Consider the following 23,587-nt stretch of genomic DNA (forward strand, 5'->3'; position numbering starts at 1 on the left):
GCCTCCTTTGTGTAGGGGAATTATGTGTGCGACTTTCCATAGTGTAGGAACATAACTTTCTGACAGAGATCTGTTAATCAAGAGTGATACGGGGTAGGCTAGAGCGTCAGCTGCAAGTTGAATGTATTCACCTGGGAGGTTGTCTGCTGCTAATGTGGTGGTTTTAAGTTTAGTTAGTAGTTGTTTTATTTTGGAGGTAGGAACAGGAGAGAAAGAGAAGCTAGTTGGGAGATTGTTAGTTCTAGTTGATGGTGTGGGTTCATGGGGGGATTGTGTTGTCTAGCTAATGATAGTACGGTTTGTGTGAAGTGATTGTTGAAAGAGGTAGCAATATATTCGGAGGAGTGACTTAAGTTAGGAGTGGGTGTACTTACTTTACCTGGGTGGAGGATGGAGTTTACTTGAGGACCAGAATTGTTTGGGGTTATGTTGGGAGAAGGTAAGGGCAGACTGGTAGTATTGGATTTTGTCCTGTTTTATAAGCTTTTTGGTTCTATTGCATAGTTCTAGATATTTTTACCTAGCAGAGGGGGTTTTGGTTTTGCGCCAGTTGTCCCACGCTTTATCCCTGTTTTTCATTTCAGACTTCATGTTTTTTTGTAGCCATGGGGATTGTTGGGCTCTAGTTCAGGAACGTCTTATGGGGGCGTGGTAATTAAGGATGCTTAGGAATGTTTTATTAAAGTAGTCAACTGCGTCATCTAGTTTGAGGTATTTTAGAGGTTGCTAGTTACAGTCTTTTAGGGATGAGCTGAATGAGAGAGGGATGAAGTTAGTTTTTTTGCGTATTTGATGGTAGATGATGGGTTTTGCTTTATAAAGGTGTTTTCTTAGTAAGAAGGTTGGGGAGTGATCACTGAGGCTGTCAGATAAGCAGCCTGCTATATATGACTGGGGGCTCTTATTGACTAGTATCCAATCAAGGGTGGTGTGTTTGTTGGAGTTATTTATCCTAGTAGGTGACTGGACAAGTAGGGTGAAGCCATGAAGATTTACATGATGCGTTGAGTGGTTGCTACAGCAGGATTGCCAGTCAGTGTTGAAGTCTCCTAGAATTAAATTTTCTTGGCGTAGGTGGTGGGTAGTCCAGCTGAGGATGTTTTCAAGTGGAGGGATGTTGTGGCCAGGTTGGAAGTAGCAACCTATTATATTTAGGGTTTTATTTTGGTATATTTTAAGGTTGGTATATATTATTTCTTCCTTACCTATTTGGGGAGCTGCTAACTTTAAGATCTGGATGTCTAGATGCTGCTTAAATATTATAGCTATACCACCCCCTTTTTTGTTTAGTCGGTCTACTCTTAATTTATTGTAACCAGTAGGGAGGATTTGCTCATTAGTAATGTGTGGTTTTAACCATGTTTCTGTAAGGATCACTACATCAGGGCAGTAGAAGTCTATGGTGGCATGGAATTCATGCACCTTGTTGCATATACTTCGAATATTTCGGCTTATCAGAAGGAAGTCGGTTGACTTTCTATTGGCTGTGATTTGGGAGATGTGGTTTGTAGTCTGATTATGAGGGGAGGGGTTGGAGATAGAGGGACCAGGATTAGGATGGATGTCTGCACTGAGTGCTAGGTTGGATATGGATGAGATTATTAGTTTTATCAATTTATGTATATGCTTGCTTATAAGGGAAGTTTTTTTATTGTGTTCTGTGGGCAATAGGTATGGTGGTAGGGTTATGTTAGGTTGTGGGGTTGTTTTTAGTTTAGGTATTGTGGTCTGTAGTCTATATAGATGGTGTATTGGGAAGGTTGTTGACCTGATGAGAGAGTAGTAGAGATGGGATATGAGTGGTGGCATGTGTGGTGGTACAGTGGTAGTGGTTGAGTGCAGGAATGGTGGAGGTTTGGTAAGATGTGATGTATGCAAGGAGTGTGCATGCAGTAAGTATAGGTATGGTGTGCTTGTACATATTAGCTGAGTAGGAGGGATAGTAGTGAGAAGTTGTAGGAGGAAGTATAGGTGTGGTGATGTTATAGGTTGAACGGTGGGAGGGGTTGCTGTTTGTAATAAAGGTAGGACCACTGGTGGTGGGTGGAACTTGGGGGAAGGGAGGGGAGTGTAGCGGGCAACAGATGAATGAAGACTATCAGTAGGTTTATAGGTTATAATGATAAGGGCTGGCCCTGTTTAGGCTGCAATTGTTCTTGTGGGGAGGATCAGAATAGACCAGAAAAGTGGTGGACAGCAATAGTATGATGAAAAGGGCTGACCCTGATTTCACAGATATGCAAGTCTACAGAAACAATAAGAAAAGGCAGTAGATACTCTGACTTGCTTGTTTTGCAAACCTGACTTATTGAAATAAAATAAGCCAATTTTACCAAGGAGTTATGTGGAAATTACAAGAATTTATAAGAGAAAAGGTTTAGTATAAGTAGAGAAACAGCAGAGCATACAATGGTACAGCATATAAAGACAGATTGCAGTTAGAAGTACAGAATGGGGGGGGGGCAGCTAATGTTCTGAAACAATAAGAAAATCAGTAGGTACTTTGGACTTACTTGTTCTGCATACCTTTCTTTTGAAATAAAATAAACACTTGTAACCAGGAGTATTTGGGATTTAGAAAGACCACAAGTCATAGGAGAAAGGGTTTAGTAATACTAGAAAAACAGCAGGGCTTTCAAATAGTTGAAACAGCTTGCAAAGGGAGACTGCTGTTAGGAAGTACAGTATGGGGAGGGGCAAACTAATGTCCGTGATGGAGTGCTTTACTTAAAAATAGAAATTAAACAAGGGCTAGCAATTAATTTTGTCTGGAAGATAAAACATACTTTTTGTATATTTTGAAAATAACACTCATTCCAAGGTTGCCTGGTTCTGTTAAAGAGCACTGTAGGCCAATAGATCGAACTTGATTGGTATAACAAATATATAGCATATATAGCAGCATCATTAAAATGTTAAAAAAAATCTTTACATGACACCTAAGTAGAATTTAATATTCTTCTACAAGACATAAAAATCAGAAATGAGAATAATTTTAGTACATATAGAAGCTAAACAAATATTGATTGAAACATATTCTGTATGAATCTAGCTTATTGCATACAGTAAAGTCTTAGATGTAGATATTTGCCATATTAACTAATGTGTTGAAATATTCTGACAAACATAGAAGATGTTTCAAATTAGTAAAGCTTTTAAAGAAAAGAAAGGGAATACATTCCTTCCTAAAAAATACTGAGGACTTTATTGGAATCTCATCATATAGGGGGAAACTATAATGCAATATTTTCTACGCTCTTGTTTTCAGATATATGGAGATGGGCGAATAGTGTTATTAGCTACTGGCACAATAAATAAAGAGACAGGATTAGTCTACTTATTGATCATAACAGCAATTCATTGCATATGAAATAGTTTTAACCTTTGTATTATTTGTATAATATATGACTGGTTTTTATGATATTTTGAACGGAATTTGACAAAAGTTAAAATGAAACAGTTACATTTGACATATTTTAATTTGTTTCTTGAATAAGTACATACAATTGTAATGGGTGTATTTTACTTCATAACTGTTTTTTTAAATCACATACACTACCTTATATTGTTTAATTATGCATCAACATATATATATATATATATATATATATATATATATATATATATATATAAACAATTAAAACTTTGTAACTAATAAAATTACGACAACAGTTCGGCCTCAGCTGTGTTTTTTCTCCATTCGTAATTTTATTAGTTACAAAGTTTTAATTATTATTCAACACGTGGAGGAACACTTGCAGATAAACACTCCTTATCCAGAAATAAAATAAACAAAGTTTGATAGTTTGTTTAATTGACTTTGTTGCAATTTAATTGGATTACCTACATATTATGGGACTTGATTTTGTTTTTTGAATTGACCTGAAGAAGCTGTACTCAGCGAAAGCGCTTGTCTGTTGAATAAAGAATATTTACCACAGGACTTGGTGGTTCTATTTGGATTACTTGGAATATTTGAAACTCTGAAGGGCTTTGTGTTGGACTTGAACTATATTTGTTTGCTGTCTAGCTTCGCTCCTATCCACTTGCTATCAAACAAAGTTTTAATTGTTTATTGGCATTATTCTACTTTGCTTTACAGTTTTAGAACGGTTTTTCATTTATATATATATATATATATATATACACTTAGTTGGAGAAGATGAGTGTTGTACTAGCTTGATGGTCAATTTGGGTAACAGATATCACTCAAATTAGGAGTTTTTAACTGCAGGGGGATTTAGAAAGAGTCTATGTTATTAGTAAATGTTATAAGCTTCTGTTAATAGTTATTATGATGTTCACCAAGTCTTACAAAATTGAATTTGATATAAACATATTTAATTGGACAAAAGTTTTATATGGTTCATGTGTAAATTATAATTGTATTCCTAATAGTCAATTTCTATTGACTTATAAAATATGGGAAAAAAGGCAAGTTACTCAACAACAGATATTCAGAACATTAACATTTTATGACATCATTAAAGTGTATATCATTAAACATCAATGGATTAAATAATCCTAGTAAAAGAAGATCTTTAAATAAATATCTTAAATTACATAATTCACAATTATGTCTCCAAGAAACTCATCTACTAACTGAAGATAACAAAAAATTGGAATCCAAATCTTACAAACTTTTGATTAGTGAAGAACATACACAAAAAAAGAGGGGTAGCCATACTATGGAAAAATACATCACCTATGCCTAAAATAATTGACACTTACAAAGATAACAAAGGGATGTTATCTTCAGCTGTTACTGAATTCAATAAGAAAATTTTGACTTTAATAAATATATATTAGATTCCTGGCTTTGGACCTACAACAGTGAAACAACATATAGAGCATATAGTTCAATTTTCTAAGGCTAGTATTATTCTTGCTGGGGATTTTAATTGTATTTCTGACTTAAAAGAATCTAGTACCAATGGTAAAAGGGAAATTCTAGCTACAGCTAAATTATTGAATGAATTTTCAGATTCATACATGATGAAGGATATTAATAACTTTACAGATGCTAACTCACTGTTCTATACATTTTACTCACATATACATAATTCATATTCAAGAACAGATAGGGTATTAGTTTCCGATAACTTAACTGATTTCTTATTAAACTCAAAAGTGATTTCATGTCCCCTTTCGGACCATAATTCCATAACATTTGATCTTATACTAAATTCCACATTTAATGTCCAAATTAAAAGGATACCAGCGTACATAAGTAAACTGAAAGATTTCATTGATTTCTTTACTACAGAAGTACAAAATTTTATTGAACTTAACAGCGCACAAGGAACTTCAGAAGTATACATTTGGGATGCTCTAAAAGCTTATCTATATGGTAAAATTATTGATTGGTATAAAAAGAAAATAATTTTGTGGGATAAAGATCTTCAAGATATACAAACAAAGTTAGATGCTTTAAGACTTTATGCTTCAAAACACCCAGATAAGAAAGATATAATAAATGAAATAAATACTTTAGCTAATAAATATATGGAAATTCTAAACCATAAAGTCATGATAAATCTTGAAAAATATAAACTTCTAACTTTTTCCATAAATCCTAGATCTATGACTATTCTAGCTAACAAGACTAAGAGATTAAATAAACTTAATCATATTAAAGAAATCTATTCTCCAACAAAAAAATGGTATTTGATTTACCAAATATATTAAGTGAGTTTAGAGAATTTATTTTAAATGAAAAAACCCAATGTTATGATTAATAGTACAAAAGATATTCAATCTTTTATAAATAATAATATAAAGAACAGACTATCAGAAACACAAATAAAGTTAATAGACAGATATATTTTAAAGAAGTAAAAGATCAAATCACTAAACTTAAGCAAAATAAGGCTCCTGCGAACAATGGTATCATTTCTGAAATTTACAAGGTTTTGCCTGCAAAAGCGTTAACCCTGCTGTACACAGTATTCAATATAGCTCAAAATAATAACATTATACCCCCCCTCTTGGAAGTACACATTTATTTCTCCCATACTAATGCCTGATAAAAACCCTGCAAAATGTGCTTCATATAGGACATTTCGCTATTAAACACAGACTATAAAATGTCCATGTCTGTTTATGCTGATAGACTCAAAAATGTTTTACCATCCTTGGTAGACATGGATCAAACAGATTTTATAATTAATAGAACTTTTTACGATAACATCAAAAGAACAATAACCTTAACGGAATCAGTAAAAGCCTTAAAGAACAATTTGACTCTTGTTAGTTTAGATATTAACTGTGCCTTTGACTCAGTTAATTGGGACTATATTTTTATCTTACTGAATGACTTAAACCTTTCTAATAGCTTTATTAATCTTATAACTCAATTATATAATGAAAGTCAAGCCTACATAAAAATAGGTACAAAAATATCCCAGAATATACCCATTGTAAAAGGAACCAGACAAGGTTGCCCTTTATCTCCTCTTTTATTCACATTAATTATGGAACCTTGGACCAACTTAATAAGAGATAATAATATACAAGGATATAGATTAAACCTTAATAAAACATCAAAAATCCAAATGTTTGATGATGATGTATTAATCACTCTTGGTGGTACTAACCCAACCTTACAAGAATGGTTTAAAGTTATGGATATATTTCAAAAAAGTTCTGGACTTAACTTTAACAACTCTAAAACATAAATTCTCCTAACTGGTTCCAAAGGTTATAACATACAAGATAAATATAAAAAATATATACCTCAATCTCAACAAATAACATAATTAGGTATAATTATAGCAACTAATAATGACACCTAAATTATAGTAAAAGTATAACAATCATAAAGACTCTAATAAGTAAGTAGAACAGGATTCTACTTACAATGGATGAAAAACATTCCATTATAAAGATAATCTTGCTCCCAAAGATTTTACACATAATACAACCTATTTCTATCCCCCCCCCCTTACAGGCTCTTTTATTAAAAAAATTAACACACTGATTAAGAACTTTTTGTGGCATCCAATAAAGCCTACAGTTGCAATGTCCTATCATATGTATAGCTGGGGAAATGGAGGCACATCTTTAGCAAATCTAGAACTTTATTCAACTTCATCAGTTATTAAAACAATTGTTTATCTTATAGAAGGAGAGTATTTTGCAAAATGGAAAGAAATTAAGTTAAATGTATCCCAAAATACCAAAAACAAAGATAATAATCATCTATCACAGTTATTAAATAATTCAATTATATGGAATTTGAGAGAGTACTTTTCCAACTATTCAACTCAAATGTTTAACTCTACTTATGTAACTTTAATTCTAAAGGCCTTTAAAAACTATATATTTAGGTTTAGAATCTTTGAGAATTGGCTGTTTCTCATCTTCTCTATTTCCTATACACAAGGCAGAATTCTCTCAGCAGATCACTTTAAAATGTTGCTATTTAAACAAAAACAATTAATATTTTGGCATCAAATGTTAAATAAAATGAGGCAAAATCTATTAATGCTCTTATAGATGAATATAACCTTAGATTTGCAAGAGTTTAGAAAATATATTCTAGATAAGCTAATTTTAATCCCCTCAAATGCTAAGAATTCAATACTCAAACTTATTCAATATTAGCTTTTATATACTTACTTTACCAGTTAAAAAGAGTATTTCATATATTTATAGAGCAATTAAACAAGATCTAGATGTATATTCAGATAACTATTGGAATTTGTTTTCTGTAATCAATGGTTTTATTCCCTCAGAAAAAGACACAGTTAATTTCATTCAGTCAGCCAGCAAAACCACTTCCTCCGTTAAATGGAGAATCTTGACATGGTGATTTTTACATAAATCTTTCATCACACCACAGAAAATGAGTAAGATAACTAAACAAGATATTGATTGCTGGAGATGTAATGCAGTAACAAACGCTGACTGGAACCATATATTTTATGACTGCGTACTATTAAACAAATTTTGGGAAGAAGTTAACACTTTTTTACAGGCAATTTTTACTGACAATTTTATGCTTACAAAATCACTTGTATTATTCAATACACCTGTTCCAGACTGTATAACTAAAAACAAATATTCTTTGCTCTGGTCTATGCTGTCCATTGCCAGGAAAACAATTACAAAAAAAATGGAATTCCTCATCTGTTCCCTCATTTAAAGAGTTTAAATGTCTTCTCTTGGAAATATCTAAGTTAGAAATTTTAACTATTAAATCTAAATCTACAAGGAATATAAATTTACATTACAAATAGGAAATATACATGAATTATTAGTTAAAGAACTGGATAAATGATTAATGCAGTAATCTCTCTTTTTTATCTTTTATTCTTTATTTTTATTTTTTCTTCTGCCAAAATTAACTTAATTGATCTTGTTGTTTGATATATAGTGAACATCATTGTATATAGTTTTCTGCACTATTATAGTTATTGTATTAATATTTTCTTTTTTAAATATTATACTTTATAAATTTAACTATTTCAATTTTTTTAAAAATATCTGTTCATCATATTGATGTTTTCAATAAAGCTGTTTAAAAAAAAATAGGCCAGATTTGGAGGTGTGGTGCCTCTGAAACGTATGAATTCAAGAAAGAAAAAGCTGCTGAAAATCTTAAATTATCTTTCCTTTTTCCTCTATTTTGTCATATTTCAGCAGAGGTTCCAAACAAGTTATCCTTATCTGAAGGAGCATCCAGCAGTTTGGCCTTAATATGAGGTAAAGACTGTTGTCTCAGCCTGGCATATTTTCTTCATTTAGTTCACATATTCTTCTTCAGCTGCTCTGTAGTTATCTAATGCAGTGTCATACCCACATTTTATGGAATGCCTTGCAACTTGCATGGCAGAACTGAGCAGATTTTGTAAATAAGCTTTAGTGACAGTCATATTGTGAAAAATAGAAAGCATGCATCTAGCCATGTCAGTCCAGAAACTGATGGCATGAACAAAGTGCCAGAAATGTAGGCCTTCTTTCCATAACTGTGCATGGCCTTGTCATCCTTGTTATTAGGTAAGTCATTAACAGAAGGGAGCAATTTAAAACTTGATCTGATTCCACAGAAATAACTGGTAGGTCACAGGAACTTTTCTTTTGCTTATTGCTAGCAGGTAGAACCTGTCTGGCTTAAGCACAAGAAGGTGGGATTCTAGAACCTGAGAAGGAGACAAAAATATGGCTTCTAAAGTCCCTGAGACAGAGGGGCAGCAGAGGATTTTGGAATTTCTATATATATTGGGTCATATGTTTTCTGTGATTCAGAAATTTCCTTCTCTCCCTGTTAAAGTGCTCAATTTTATGGATTGTATTACCAAAAGTAAGCTCCTCGAGATGTGAATCTGAAGACATAGTGTCATTTACTTTAGACTTATAGCCTGTAGGCAAATGAATTTGAGAAGAGTAAGCTACAGGATCAGAATCAGATTCTGAAGACAGCTCTTCTTTAGAAGAGGATTTCCTCTTTCTTTAGTGGAGAGTAGAAATGGAGAATAAAACTGAGGAGGCTGCAAAGAGATACAGGATTTAAAAATTCATAGGATCATAGAATCATAGGAGGTTACTAGGCTAACAGTTCCAAGCCCCTTATAAGCATAGCCAAGTTCAACCCATGTTTCCAAGGATGTCTGATTCAAGCAGAGACTAAAATCAGCACCTACTGCCCCTGTCCAAGAGGGACACAGGTGGAACCTCCTGTATGAATTTCTGGTTCCCCATTCAATCATCCAAATTACGCTTAAATAAGCCAATGAGGGGCTTTGTTTAACATGAACAGGAAATTTGTTCCAAAGGGAGGGCAACCTCTGTAAGACAAATTTGTCTCTCCAGCAAGTTCTTTTGATGTCGCATACCAGGTTAAGGTCCTTTGAGTGAGTGACCTGTGTGCCATATAACTTGCAAATTGGCAGCATTTCCATTAAAGCTGGGTGAGAGATTGCTCTATATGCAAGGCAGAGGTCGCCTCTGAGCTGTCTGCATGACTCAGAGTAAAGTGACAATAATTTCAGTCTGTCCAAGTAAGACAGATCTTGAAGACCCTGAACTTTCTTTGTAAGAAACCTTTGAGGTCTCTCCAATTGCTGCAGGTGTTTGCAAAGGAACATACTAAAGGCAGCGCTGTACTCTATTATTGGCCTGATGAGGGAAGAGTACAGGGGGGGGGTTATAACCTTTTTTTTCTGGAGGCAATACCAGTACTTATGAGATGAGCAATATAAAATGCCCTTCTTACCACTGAGGAGACATGGTGATCGAAGTTAAGGTTGCTATCGACCTGTGTGCCCAGATGTCTCACTGCTGACTGTGTGTATAATAGGGTATTGCTATTGATGTGGTAGTTTGCAGGAATATCACCCTTGTTGAGTGGGAAGATAATGCATTTTTTTGCATTAAGTTTAAGAGCATGACTTTGGTACCAGTCAATCAGCGTAAGACCTTCTTGGCACAATGTTGACATCACTAGGGGTTTCAATGATCATTCCCAGTTTGCAGTCATCAGCAAACTTTATAAGCCATAGTCCTTTAGTTTTAGCTTGTACTTCTGGTTTGATAGCCAGCTGGGTGAGTTTATCAATAATGCCCGAGTTTGGGATCCTTTCAAAGGCCTTGGCTATGTTTAGGTAGGCCGTTGGCACAGGTCTGCCCTTGTCTAGGGCTTTGGTGACTGTCTTGAAGAAGTCCACCATATTTAACAGGTATGATCTCCCCTTGACAAAGCCAAGCTGGGTGGGGTCGAGTGTCTGGAGATTTCCTATATCTTTGTTAATAAGGTCCATGATGATTTGTTCCATGGCCTTGCAGATAAGGCTGGTCAGGCTAATGGGTCTATAGTTCCTGGGGTCTGTGGATGCACCCCATTTGTGCAAAGAGACGATGGCTACTGTTTTCCATTCTGCTAGGATGAAGCCAGTGCTTAGACTGTGACTGAAAAGTGTGCCCAGTGATGATGCTAATTCCTGTTTTAACCCATGTAAAACATAGCCCGGGATATTATCTGGCCCCATACGGGCTGTGCTTCTGGCCTTGGAGAGGGAGTTTAAGACCTGCTCCTCAGAGACACTTGGTGGGGGAAAAGTGTTAGGGATGCTTTGGGGTATATATGGTGGGGACAGGGGAGTGAAGTTTTCACTGAACCTGTCAGCCAGTAGGTTTGCTATATCCACAGGTTCTGTACATGTAGTACCATTAACTACGAGTTCAGTGCAAATCTGGGCCTTACGTTTGAGATTACAGATGTAACTAAAGAACAGCTTGTGGTTATTCTTAGTTAGGGAAAGCTAATTTGGATTCATAGTTCACTTTGGAGGACTTCACTACTTGCTTGTTTAAGTTGAGGAGGAAGTGTTTCCCGTTTTAGGACCGTTCCTTCCAATTCTTACATGGCAATTTCTTTCTCCTATTGTATAGCATATTAATGGCAGTTGTCCACTAGGGCAGGTTTGTTTTTCCTTGACGATCTTGCTTTAGTTCTATCAGGTACAGCAGAGTCAATACAATTGTACAGGTGCTCGTATAAAGCATTGGTGTATAACTCAACATAGGTGTCTGTTTCATCAGTGGGGGGAGGGGCTATGAAGCTATTTATGCTGTCATGTAAAAGGTTGGTAATTTACCTTGGAGAAGTTTTTTAGTGTAGTTGTTGCTAAGGTGGGGGTTTTGTGTTATAGTTACTTCTAGAGAGACTGATTTGTGGGCAGATCTCACCAGGGATCGCCGCACACTGGGGGTTGTACAGTGGTCTCCCATGTTGGTTAGCACCAGATCAAGGATATTTGAGCCCCTTGTGGGTGTGTCAACAAGCTGATCCAGGATGTTGGAGTTAAAGAAGTCCAGGAACCATTGGGCAATGAGTCAAAACACATATAATTTACCCAGTCAATGGATGGGTAATTAAAGTCACCCAAAACCAGGGTGTTTGGTTGTATTTTGATTGACTCAAGTAGACAGAGCAGATGCCATGGAGGGGATCCTATAGCAGGCAATGGCCTGAAGAGGAGTCTTAACTACAGTCAACTGCACCTGAAGTAATTCAAGGGAATTGTGCTGTTTAAATTCCTTGGTAGAAGTTAAACCACTCCTGCTGAGGATCCCTATGGGTAGGAGTAACAGAAGGGGAAATGTTTTTCTTTTTTTCTTTGAAGTCATCTAGGAAACCATACGAGGAAGAGCAGATGTACCTCCATAAAGTTCCCTAGTAGAGCTTCTCAGACAAGAATCTGAAGAATCTACCCAGTTCCCTCAGAGAGAGGGAATCAGCCGTGGTTCTCCTTTGGGGCTGTATGTATTGGCCATCTAGTTCAACAGTATTGGAGTGCTAACATCCTGTGCCTTGTTGGCCTCCAAGGGGTCTAGACAGCAGAAGCAGGTACATAAGCTGGATGGTCCATGGGCTGATTAAGTGCCTCAATGGAGACATTTGACTCCACCAACTGAAAGAAGCAAGCAATTTTTATTTCTTAAAACTTATTTTTCTTCCTAAGATGATGGAGAAGGTCGGGTGCAGATGACTCAGATGCCACCCTGGCATGCACCAAAGCTTCAAGGCATTTGTTTTTTTTATACAAAATTAGAAGACATATGATTTTGAATAGTTTTGGGTTACAAAGGACTAAAGTTATACAGCTTTTGTAATTATTTTCTGAGCCTAGGCAAAAATGACACTTGAAATGCTTATCCTTGTAAGGGATCTGCCAACTACAGTCATATTTCTGTTTCACAGCCTACAGGGTACTTAAATGTCCACAATGATTGTAGCTGGAACAGGCCATATGGCTAACAGAACATAAAGTACTGCCTCACAGACTGTAGGCAAGAAAGTTATGAGAATTTTCACACCTGTACATCCCTGAAGTAAGAGCACGTAGTGTCATGTATTCTGGGTCAGACATATGGCAAGAGAGGAGGGTGCCTAAGCTTTTGTAAACTAATCAGACATATGGAATCCTTAGTAAGATGCATCCCATAAGTAAGCAATAGTGCAACAAGGAGCGTGCGATGAACATCAGATTATTTTCACTGTAATCTACACATACTTTCAGAGGTGTGCATCATATGGGTATGTGTAACTTCATATTTCTTCAAAATGCTATGAGTGCCATTGAACACATTCTCTTATTTTTTTAGTTTTTGCACAGATTACTCTTCTTTTCATTCACGTTAGTATGATGAATTAAAAAAGGTCATGTGGCTACATACCGTTAAACCAAAAAATACACTTAGTTTATTTTTTCAATTCTAAGCACAACAAAAATGATGACAATCTAAAGCATACAACAGTTCTGAAGCAAGGTACCACATATATTTACTTGTTGCAGTCTGTACCTGACAGCAGTTCAAAACAGCTATCGTAGCAGGTACTTACCATGGTAAATGTCCTGCAGTGACCCACCTCCACAGTACTCCATGCAGATCCACAGCTTGTTGTTTCTGCAACAAAAACAAATGTAAAAGTGAGTAACATGAAATACATTCCTTGGAAAGCAGTATTTTTATAAAAAAGTCTTGTCTGTTACTCTGATCCTTTATATAACTTGTTACGTGCCATTTATATAACTATTTGCATATACACAAACACAGGTATACAGTTTATACACTACAGGTGTAATTAGCTGCTATGTACAAAGGATTTTCTTTAAAAATGGATGTTCACACTTAGTGTACTCCATTCCTGCTCATAAATGCTGTAATTCATATTTTACTACCACCAGTGTGACCACAACTGTACATATAGTTATGCATTTTTGCAGTACCCTTATAATGACACCAAACTGAATAATTTCATCCTCCAAAGGGCTTAATTAGTTCATGGTTTTAATGATAAAAGAAAAGTGTTTCACCGTTTTTTTAACTAATTACATAAAAAGTTTCACCATTTTTAGCTGATGACTGAAAAGTATTTTAAGTGTACAATGAAAGGATTGCCATTATGTCAAGAACACAGCTCGCCCTCGTACTTGATCTAAATTAATCCTCCTTGGTAGATTTTGCATTTCTTCTAACCTAGCAAGCAATCTGCATTACTATACAGGCCCTTTTCAATGAAGAAAAATATCACTATCTTAAGAAGTGCATGCATATGTTTACAAGACTCACATCACAACAAATGGTTTACGTACTGTAATGGAAAAACTACTTAGAATGTCACTATCCCTTTTATTGAACAGCACCAACTACGCCACTACATCTGCAGTTCAGCACTCCCAAATGTATACTTGTACAGTGAAAACAGTTGTGTTCTTCATGGGACCTTGGTGGTGTCCTAAAGACAGAATTCAAAAAAGCTTTTTTTTTTCCACCATGCAAATTCCACACTCCTTTAGACGGTTTCTGAAGGTTGTACAAGAGGTAACTAACAGATGAAAGACATAAGTCTGAAGTCACTTTATCCACTAAAAAAATACATTTGAGCTCCAAATGAAAGACCCAAATTCCAGAAGGCAGGAAGCTAGCTAGTAAACAATGTTGTAGCTATACCACACAGAAGGACCATTATGAAGATAAATGATGTTCATAGGTTTATGGGTGTGTACTAGGCTTAAGACTAGGGTACTGTCGAGAAGCTTAGTCACTTCATCCAAGTATAATAGTATAATAGAAATTAATTAATCCTGTTGAAAAGACTGCTGCTCTTGTTCCAGGCATAAATTTACAATCATTGGCCACAGGGTTTGGAAGGAAGATAAAACATGATTCTTGTACATCTACCAATTGTTACAGAGAAATATTAGAACGCAGCATAAACTGACCCTGAATCCTTCCTTCTACAAGGAATAATGAGTATAATTGTGCCAAAAGAACCCTTAACATCTGAAATGACAGTAACACAGCCCGTACAACAAGCTGCAATGGCCACAGAAAAAAACAGTATGAGCATATGTGAGTACAAACATGAACCACAATGTTATGTTCCTGTCTAATTAAAATAATAAACCCTCACTGTCTTACCTGAGGTGCAAACCTTATTTTTTGGTTTATCATTAGAAACTTAAAAAAAATATTTCACAATGAAAAAATTCCCACACTAATGAAATGCTATCTAGGAAGCTGGAACTTCATCATCTACCTAGGAAGTACACTTCAAAGCAGTGTAAACAATCTTCTCCACCTCTCCCTTACTTTGCATTATATTTGCCTACTGGCAAAAATATTAGCCTAGCTAGTCTGGCCTTTACGCATTAACATTTTATCCTCCTCCTCCATCCCTTCAAACATCCTCACCATTATACCACCTGCTGTATATCATCCTGAATCCATCTATTCCCAGTCAGCCACCCATTTTAATATTTAATTGGTCCATAGCCATCTAAGTGAAGAAGCTTTTGCAGATCCAGGGAGTGGCTGGTCACTATAAAGTACAGTTTTGTACCTACCATAAATGTAGATGTCCGAGAGGAATGCATCTGCAGTCCTTACAAATGGGTTGTCCTGTCATCAGGCAGCCCTTCGGTCGGCCGGATTCCAAAGTCTGGGTCCGGCTTCGGCTGGTGTCGCACTTCACCCGACGTCATTGCGGCAGTTTTCGGGTATAAAGGCATCAGCCGACACCATTTTCCTCAGTGTTTCTTGCCCCAGATGCCAGGTGCCCTCTTGGTAGGCTAAATTTGGATAAATGCCAAAGTTTCCAAATAGTAGAGAGCAAACACACAAAATAAACATGTATGTACATATATACAAACAAATACACCATAATAGATTCCCCCCCAAGCTAGCTGAAGATTGGTAAGTACCCTAGGAGTACCTCAGAGGGGAAGGAGGGTGGGTAATCCTGACTGCAGATGCATTCCTCTCGGACATCTACATTTATGGTAGGTACAAAACTGTACTATGTCCTTCAAGGATGCATCTGCAGTCCTTACAAATGGGTAGAATACCATAGCTAAACTAGGGGAGGAGGAAATGAGAATAGATTATGGTGTAGTCAGGATCCCTTGCAAAACAGCAGTGGCAAAGCCAGCACGGGATCTAGAGTATAGAGGTAAGTTATAATGCTTGGCAAATGTATGCACGGAGGTCCAAGTAGCAGCCTCTATAATGTCCTTGGTAGCCACTCCTCGTAAGAAAGCTGTGGTAGTGGCTGTGGCCCTTGTGGACTGAGGCCTGATGTTCTCTGGAGTTTTCTTTCCATGGTAGGAGTAACAAAGTCTTATGCAATTTCCTATCCATTTTGAGATTGTCTGTTTAGAAATTGGTTTTCCTTCTTTTCCTGTTGCATAAGCTACCAGAAGCTGGTCAGTTTTTCTATTGTTTTTGTCCTGTCCAGGTAGTAGCGTAATTGCCTGTGTACATCCAAGGTATGTAAGAGCTTTTCTCCCCTGTTCTGTGGATTGGGGTAGAATGTAGGAAGGTGGATAGCCTGATTTAAAGAGACTCTGGATACCACCTTAGGCATAAATGTAGGATTTGTTCTCATGGACACTCTATCCTGATGGAAGATCAGGAAGGGTTGTACTGCCATTAATGCTTGTAGTTCAGAGACCCTTCTTGCTGAAGTTATTGCCAGCAGGAAGGCAGTCTTCCAGGATAAGTATTGTAAGTCTGCTGTAGCTGCTGGCTCGAAAGGAGGCAGAGTCAGTTTTTCTAGCACAAAGTTCAAGTCCCATGCTGGCAATGGAGGTTTCCTGGGAGGTTTTACATTTTTAATTCCCCTCAGAAACTGTCTGAGCAGAGGATGCGAGAAGACAGGAGGATCCAAGCTGTACTGTGCTGAAATAGCTGATGCATGTATCTTAATGGAGGAATAGGACAGTCCTGTGTGGTAGAGCTCAGCCAAGTACTCCAGGATGTTGGCTATGTTCACCAGTGTCACATTTTGCCCTTTTGCAGCACTCCAGATGAGATATCTTTTCCATTTTGCTGCATAATTCTTTCTTGTTGAAGGTCTACGAGCCTCCAGGATTATGTCCTTAACCCTTTGGGATAAATGTGGGTTAATTTCTGTCATGTAATGTTCCAGGCAGTTAGCTGCAGAGTTTTTAGGCTTGGATGCAGAATGTTGTAATTGTTCTGTGTCAGAAGTAATGGGATCTGTGGCTACTGGCTCAGGGGGCTCTGCTCTAGGCCTCTTTTCTGGAGGAGGGAGAGAGGCCCTGTCTGGATGAGGCTGGGATCCACGGATTAAAGTGATGAGATCCTGTGCCAAAGAAAGCATATGGGAGCTGGTGCTGGGCCTGTGAGAGGGGGGCTTTGCAGGCACTGGTTTGGAAGTTTTGGCTGCTTTAGCCCTGGCAAAGGCCTTAATAGACATAGCTGGAGGAGGTCTAGCAGCTCCACGTGCAGGAGTAGAAATATCTAGAGGGATGGTGTCTGATAAATCCTGTGAAATCGCAACAGAAGGCTGGATTTCAGAAGCCGTTTCTACCAGAATAGAAGAGGCCTCGGTAGAAGGCAAGTTATCGGCTGAAGAAAGAACCGCTTGCTCGGTTTCGGCCAAAACCGAGACACTCGTGGATTGCTTGGCCGTGGTTTCAGCCGAAACCGCGGACCGCGAGTGTCGGTCCTTTTCTTTGCGTTTTTTAGTTATTTGCGTAGTCGGAGGATCCGACGGCATAATGTAGGCAAAATCGGAGCCGAAAATCTGTTCAGCAAAGTCCGAGCGATGTCTCAGCGTCCGCCGGTTAAAAGAAGCACAGGCTAGACAAACTGCTACGTTGTGGTCTGGGCCTAAACAATGTATGCAATAGGAGTGGAAATCCTTATGAGGTATTTGTTTCCCACAAGATAAACAGTTATTAACTTTCTCTGACATCGGCTGAGGCAAGAAAGAGTCCCCAACGGGGTACTTAGCTTTATAGAAGTCTTCGAAGTAGTATTCGGTAGTAGTAATCTCTGGATCTGACTGACCGGCACTTGCGAACAGCTTCTGCTTCGGGCGCCACGCGGCAAGAAAGACTGAGGAAAATGGCGTCGGCTGATGCCTTTATACCCGAAAACTGCCGCAATGATGTCGGGTGAAGTGCGACACCAGCCGAAGCCGGACCCAGACTTTGGAATCCGGCCGACCGAAGGGCTGCCTGATGACAGGACAACCCATTTGTAAGGACTGCAGATGCATCCTTGAAGGACATCCTACCTGTGTCTCCTCCTCCTCTTCCTCACATGTCCCTGAAATCAGCATTCACACCCATATTATGCTACCATCTCTTCTGGTCAGTAATAAGAATAAGCCCCAGCTCTTCATGTCTCGTGTCCTTACCTCTCCTGTATATCCTAACCTATCAGCCCTTCCAGAGGTTCTCCTCTTGACTCTTTCCAGCAGACTTATGTTGGTCACTTTGCATGAAACAACTTCACAATTAAACAGAGCATTGTAGGGAGGTTAAATGTTGAATGACTTCTCTTATGAAGACTTACAGTTAAAGTGACCACTTTTTCAACTGTAACAAACGTACTTTCTGACTCTTGAGAGGAAGTAGTTCAGATTTTAATAATAACCAATACTTAATATACCCAACAGTAACCTCTATAAACATGGGAGGCAGAAATATGCCATGACTGCCTATTCAAGCTAGCCTTAGAGAGCATTTGCCTGCTCAGGGACTAAGAAATCAGTTTATAGTGTCTGACATAGACTTGTCTTGCCAAGATGCAGCCTTATATGTCTTAAGCTAAGGCATACCTGAAAAGGACTGCAAAGCAGATGTTGCCCTAGTGAAGTGGGCCCTGCTACTCCTTGAAGAGTCTTGCCAGAATTTCTCTAAAATAAAAAAGTACAGTTTCTTGGCTACTTGCATAGGTTTTACTTCACACATCCCATATACCCTTGACAAAATGAGCAGTTGATATGATTTCCTGAAGAAGGTATCTTTTCAAGGTAATACCTGAACTACCAGTGCATATACAATATATGTAGAAGTCTTTCTACTTTACTTTCTCACCTTGGGTATAAGGGAGCTAAACAGACTGGTTCAGTTTTCTCTCATCATACCATACAATAATGGCTGACAGAACCTTCCAAACAGTACCACTCAACTGCCTGCAACTCTTCACCTTCCACAAAGAAGAGACAGGCTTGTTTATGACTTATAGAATGAGACATCCAAAAGGAAATTGTACAGATGTGTTCAGTAGATGGCTGATGTAATGGACATCTCATTAATGCCATAATGTACACTCTTAGACTTTGAGAAGTTCTTCATGAATGCTTTAAAGGTGGAGTTTCCAATCGTTATCATGGAAGAATGTAATATCCATCCTAGCCAAATCAAGGGTATCTAATAGTATGGCTTGGAAACCACTGCATGTAATAACCTATGAAAATGTTCAGTCTTGGCATACCTATTCACAGCTGAGGACTCCATAACCATAGATGGTTTGAGGAAACCAGTCCCTAAGTCTGCATGCCATTTGCAGAATTGTCTGGCAACAACTGCATTTTCAGATGCAAGAGGCAGCATTTGCTTAAAAAAGGTATGGGCAATTAGTACTTTGCATAGTTTTGGCAAATCTATGGCCTGGCAACAACAAGTCTAAAATAAAAAAAAATCAGTTCTTTAGTCAAGATGCAAAACATTGTAACATGATATATGAAAATCTGAAACACACATAAATGCAGCATTACAATACTGCATACAAGGAAGATGGAAAACATTACAAAATAATAATTTCTGCATGGAGGCTGCACTACCTGAACACGTATCAATGTGGAAGGAGGGCACTGCCCCCCCCCCCTCCACCCTCATTTCTGCATGTAAAATCTCCTATGTCACATATGCTGGTTTTAACAAAAAACAACTTTTCCATGCTGAACTCCATGGTATAGAGGGATGAAGAGTTATCCATCACCCAGACGACCTGAAATTGATTAGTGGCTTAAATACTGGAGCAACCAGATGGGGGAAGCAGGAGTGAGCAGTTGAAGCCAAATTCACCTTTCTTGGGGGATGGAAGGTGGTCTGGCTTTCTACAGTGCTGGCATCTATTAGCGAGAAAGGAGTACTGTATGCAGCAGGTAGGGCAGGATGATGCTCACTTAACTCTGCCAAGTCACTTCCCTTTGTACTCTTTATGGGACATCTACAGAAATGTGCAATCACCAGACCAGAGGGTCAACAACTTACAATGTGTGGTCTTTGGCTACTTTCAATTTGCAGCAAATGGAGTGATCATTGTATATGTAGACGTCTACCTTTTCATGAACTGGGCTTTGCTGAAGGTTCTCTGTCAAGTAGCTAGTCTCAAACAGTTGTAGGAAGATGTAAGGCAAGTGGAACACACAAAAAAAAATACATAGTGCCATCCATTCCTTTCAACTGTCCAGATTTTCACAGAATGTCCAGATTTTTGTCTCATAATTTTTGTCTGCTCCTCATAAAATGTTTGGTTTCCTGGCAAATCACTGACAAGTGAAATAACCAAATAATAATATACATTTGAATTTCAGACTTCATGTCCTTCAAAAAATGCATAGGTTCATAGGTTGGTACTAGGCTATTGTCCCTAGGGCCTATACAAGCGTAGCCATAACAATTCCCTGGCTATTTCTTCACACAATATTTACATCACTGCTCTACTCCAGTAAACAAAACTAAACAAATAAGTAAAAGACACCAGTATCATTACTTTACAAGTACTTAATGCCTAATGTTATTGTAAACCTATAGCAAAAACCCCAGTACCATGATTTACAGTGCAAATGACTTTGTGTAATGTCAGCTGAATTGCTACAAAGAACAATGTACTTCTCAATCACTGCAGGTTCCACAAAAAGAAAACAATATTAACAAAAACAACACTTACTTACTTGGTGCGTTGATATGATGGATAGATGCTATTAAATAAATGTTTGGTATAGAAACAAGCTGGCCAAGAATTTGCTGTGTTTTTTCTCCTCTCAGCATGTGTTCATCAATATTATGGATGATTAAGAACAGCTACATGGAAGAATCTGAAATATGCTACCACAGATCCTGTTATTCTAGCAACTTTATAAGTTTATAAGAGCAATATTTAAAATATGCCCCTATTTTTGGACCTCTGTCCCACCATTATTTCTAGGTTTGTCCAGATTTCTTGAGCTAAGAGGTATGGTGTCAACCCAGTCTTACTTATACTCACCTTTGTTTGTTTTTCTGATAAATACAGGATACTTGATACACTTTCATCTTAGTTTAAAGGTACAGTCATTGAAATATAATTTTCTAAACCAGCTGCGAGTGCCACTGTCCCTTCTGGGCTAATATGGAACTTGTCCCTAACACAGAGACAGTCTTTCTGCTACATGGCCACTTCCTGTCTTCTAATCTCAATCCTTTCTTCCTTGTCTGTTTACTGTCACAGCTAATCATTACAGTCCCTAATCTTCTCCTCTCTCAGTGTGCTGGATGCAGACACAGGTAGAACTTCTGAGAATGCTGACTCTAGATTCCTGCCCAGGTACCTCTCTGCCACCACCATAGTCCAGCTTGCTACCAACTCACCCGTCTCCTCTGACAGGTCACCGGTGTCTATATGCATACATGCACCACTACATGAATTCACCCTCATTCCTAGATTACCACCACTGTCATCTCCCCAAAGTCTTACTAAGTCTATGCTCTAAGACTGATTTCTTCTGTTTTGTGCCAATACTTTTATTCCCATTGGGTGAGTGAGCCACCAATCAAAAAAAAAATCACTCAAAGCTCTCTCTAGATTTTTCCTTTCTTTCACTTCTGTACCCATGTCCCTAAATGATATGCATGTACTTACCATAATAACAGAGCTAGGTGATCTGTGTCTACTGTCTTCAAGGAGTGCTCTAGGAGTGGTATAGCAGGTTCAAATTAGCTTAGCACCAAAAACATTCCAAGGCTCTAGCACCTCTCCTCCTCCAACAATGCTTTGCATATGCCCTCTCTAGAAATCTGAGTATATAGCTCTGGAGCCCAGCAATGCATTATGCACCTGTCTACATAAGAACCCTCCTTCCATGCCTCTGGGTTTGCAGAAGAGGATGGGCTCAGATAATCTTATGATAAATACAGGACATTCGTATCTAAGATGATCCAGTTCATCCTCTTCTACATCTAGGACCGAGTCCTCAGAACACCTTTCTGGGTGACTAAGACAGTAGCTCATGTAATGTTGTAGCTCCAAAGAAAGACCTTACTTTGGACACCATATCAAATTTGCACTGTCTTAGAGTTTTTAATAGAATCTAGAACAGAAGAAGGCATTAAAAAAGGAATAATTAGTAGAGCATATACAATATTGCATGATAATTATAAGAATCAATCAGAGGAGCTTAGAAAGGATTGGGAAGACAGACTGGATATGAAATTCACAAAGAGACGATGTGGGTATATATCTACATCTCCCAAATATGCAACAATGTCTAGAAGATTTAGGATCTTTGCCTGGAAGTGTTTACATAGGTATTTTTATATCCCAAGGAGACTCTGAAGAGTTCTTCCTCAGGTTGCTAGCAAATGTTGGAGGTGTGGCAGGAAAGAAAAACGTGGCTGGGAACATATTTTTTGGGAGTGTGGTGGACTTTGGGGATTCCCTGCAGGCTGATCTGTTGGAGATGCTGGGTGGGTGGATTGGATTGACTGGAGAGATTATTTTTTTGAGCTATGATACAGAATCTGAACTGCCTACACATAGTAAAGCCTTGCTGAGTCTAACTATAGTGGGTGCCAAAAAAGTAATTACTAGAAAATGGAAATCAAAGTTTAGACCAACTTTCCTAGAAGTAGTGAATATAGTAGCAGAGATGAAACAACTGGAACTGGAATCTTTAGAAAAGGGATGGAACAAACTACATAGAAAAAATGGGAATTCTGGGAACAATATATGAGGAGAAGGAACAAAGTTTAAGAGGCAGGATTTGAATGAGCCATCTAATGCTTAATTGACAATGACTGGATAGATTATCAGTGATGTATAATGTTTGCTACTACAGTTGTTTCAATGTTGTCTGTGATGTATAATGTTTGCAACTAAAGTGGTGTCAATGTTGTTTGTTTTCCATTTATATAAATGTCAAGATTACCTATGTCATACGTGATAATTTAATAAAGGTGTTTATTGGAAAAAAAAAACTTACACTGTCTTGTGAAACATGCATAGAAACCAACGTGGTAGCACTGTAAATAACATTTATAGGTGCAAAAAAGCTTTAGTGGTGGCCACAGCCCAAGCAGAATACGTTTTTGGAGATGATGAATGCCATTTGGTATACTTTTTCTACTAAAACTTAATGTAGCTGTACTGGCAAAGGATGAGAATTAACATGACATGTATTTATGTTCCACCTAAAACTGCCACTTTGGAATTTAAATTTTTTGGGAAGAAATAATTAGCTTTCAGCACTTATAGGTGGGGAACAGAATTTGGTTTTCAACAATAAGGACATATCTAGGGGACTTAGAAGGGAAAATATAATAGAGGGTAGATTTCAGAAGAAATGTATGAAAATAATTGGTATGAAATATGTGAATTCGGTAGCAGAAACTTTGGGCAAATTAACATATTATTCCCCAAGGTACAATAGACTTGACAGAAGTTATATTTCACAGGAACATGTCTTTTTAATTGAGAACTTTGATAAACGTCCAATAACTATTTCAGATCACGCACATATAATTACCAAGATAAAAATGCACGGTAATAAATAAAGTAAAGA

The 23,587-nt window shown here is 37.5% G+C and overlaps 1 protein-coding gene across 2 annotated transcripts in view; it reads right to left on the bottom strand.

The window, feature by feature from the left end:
* Window positions 1-23,587, bottom strand: part of LOC122805364 (mitogen-activated protein kinase kinase kinase kinase 2-like) — a 1,562,336-nt gene that overhangs the window by 1,116,311 nt on the left and 422,438 nt on the right. For both annotated transcript variants that reach the window (XM_044075456.1, XM_044075455.1), the window contains exon 4: window positions 13,346-13,410. In XM_044075456.1, coding sequence (XP_043931391.1) covers window positions 13,346-13,410 — 65 coding nt within the window. The remainder of the gene's footprint in view (window positions 1-13,345; window positions 13,411-23,587) is intronic.

Source organism: Protopterus annectens, chromosome 6.part1, assembly GCF_019279795.1.
Source record: "Protopterus annectens isolate FY-2018-M chromosome 6.part1, PAN1.0, whole genome shotgun sequence".
Taxonomy (NCBI): domain Eukaryota; kingdom Metazoa; phylum Chordata; order Ceratodontiformes; family Protopteridae; genus Protopterus; species Protopterus annectens.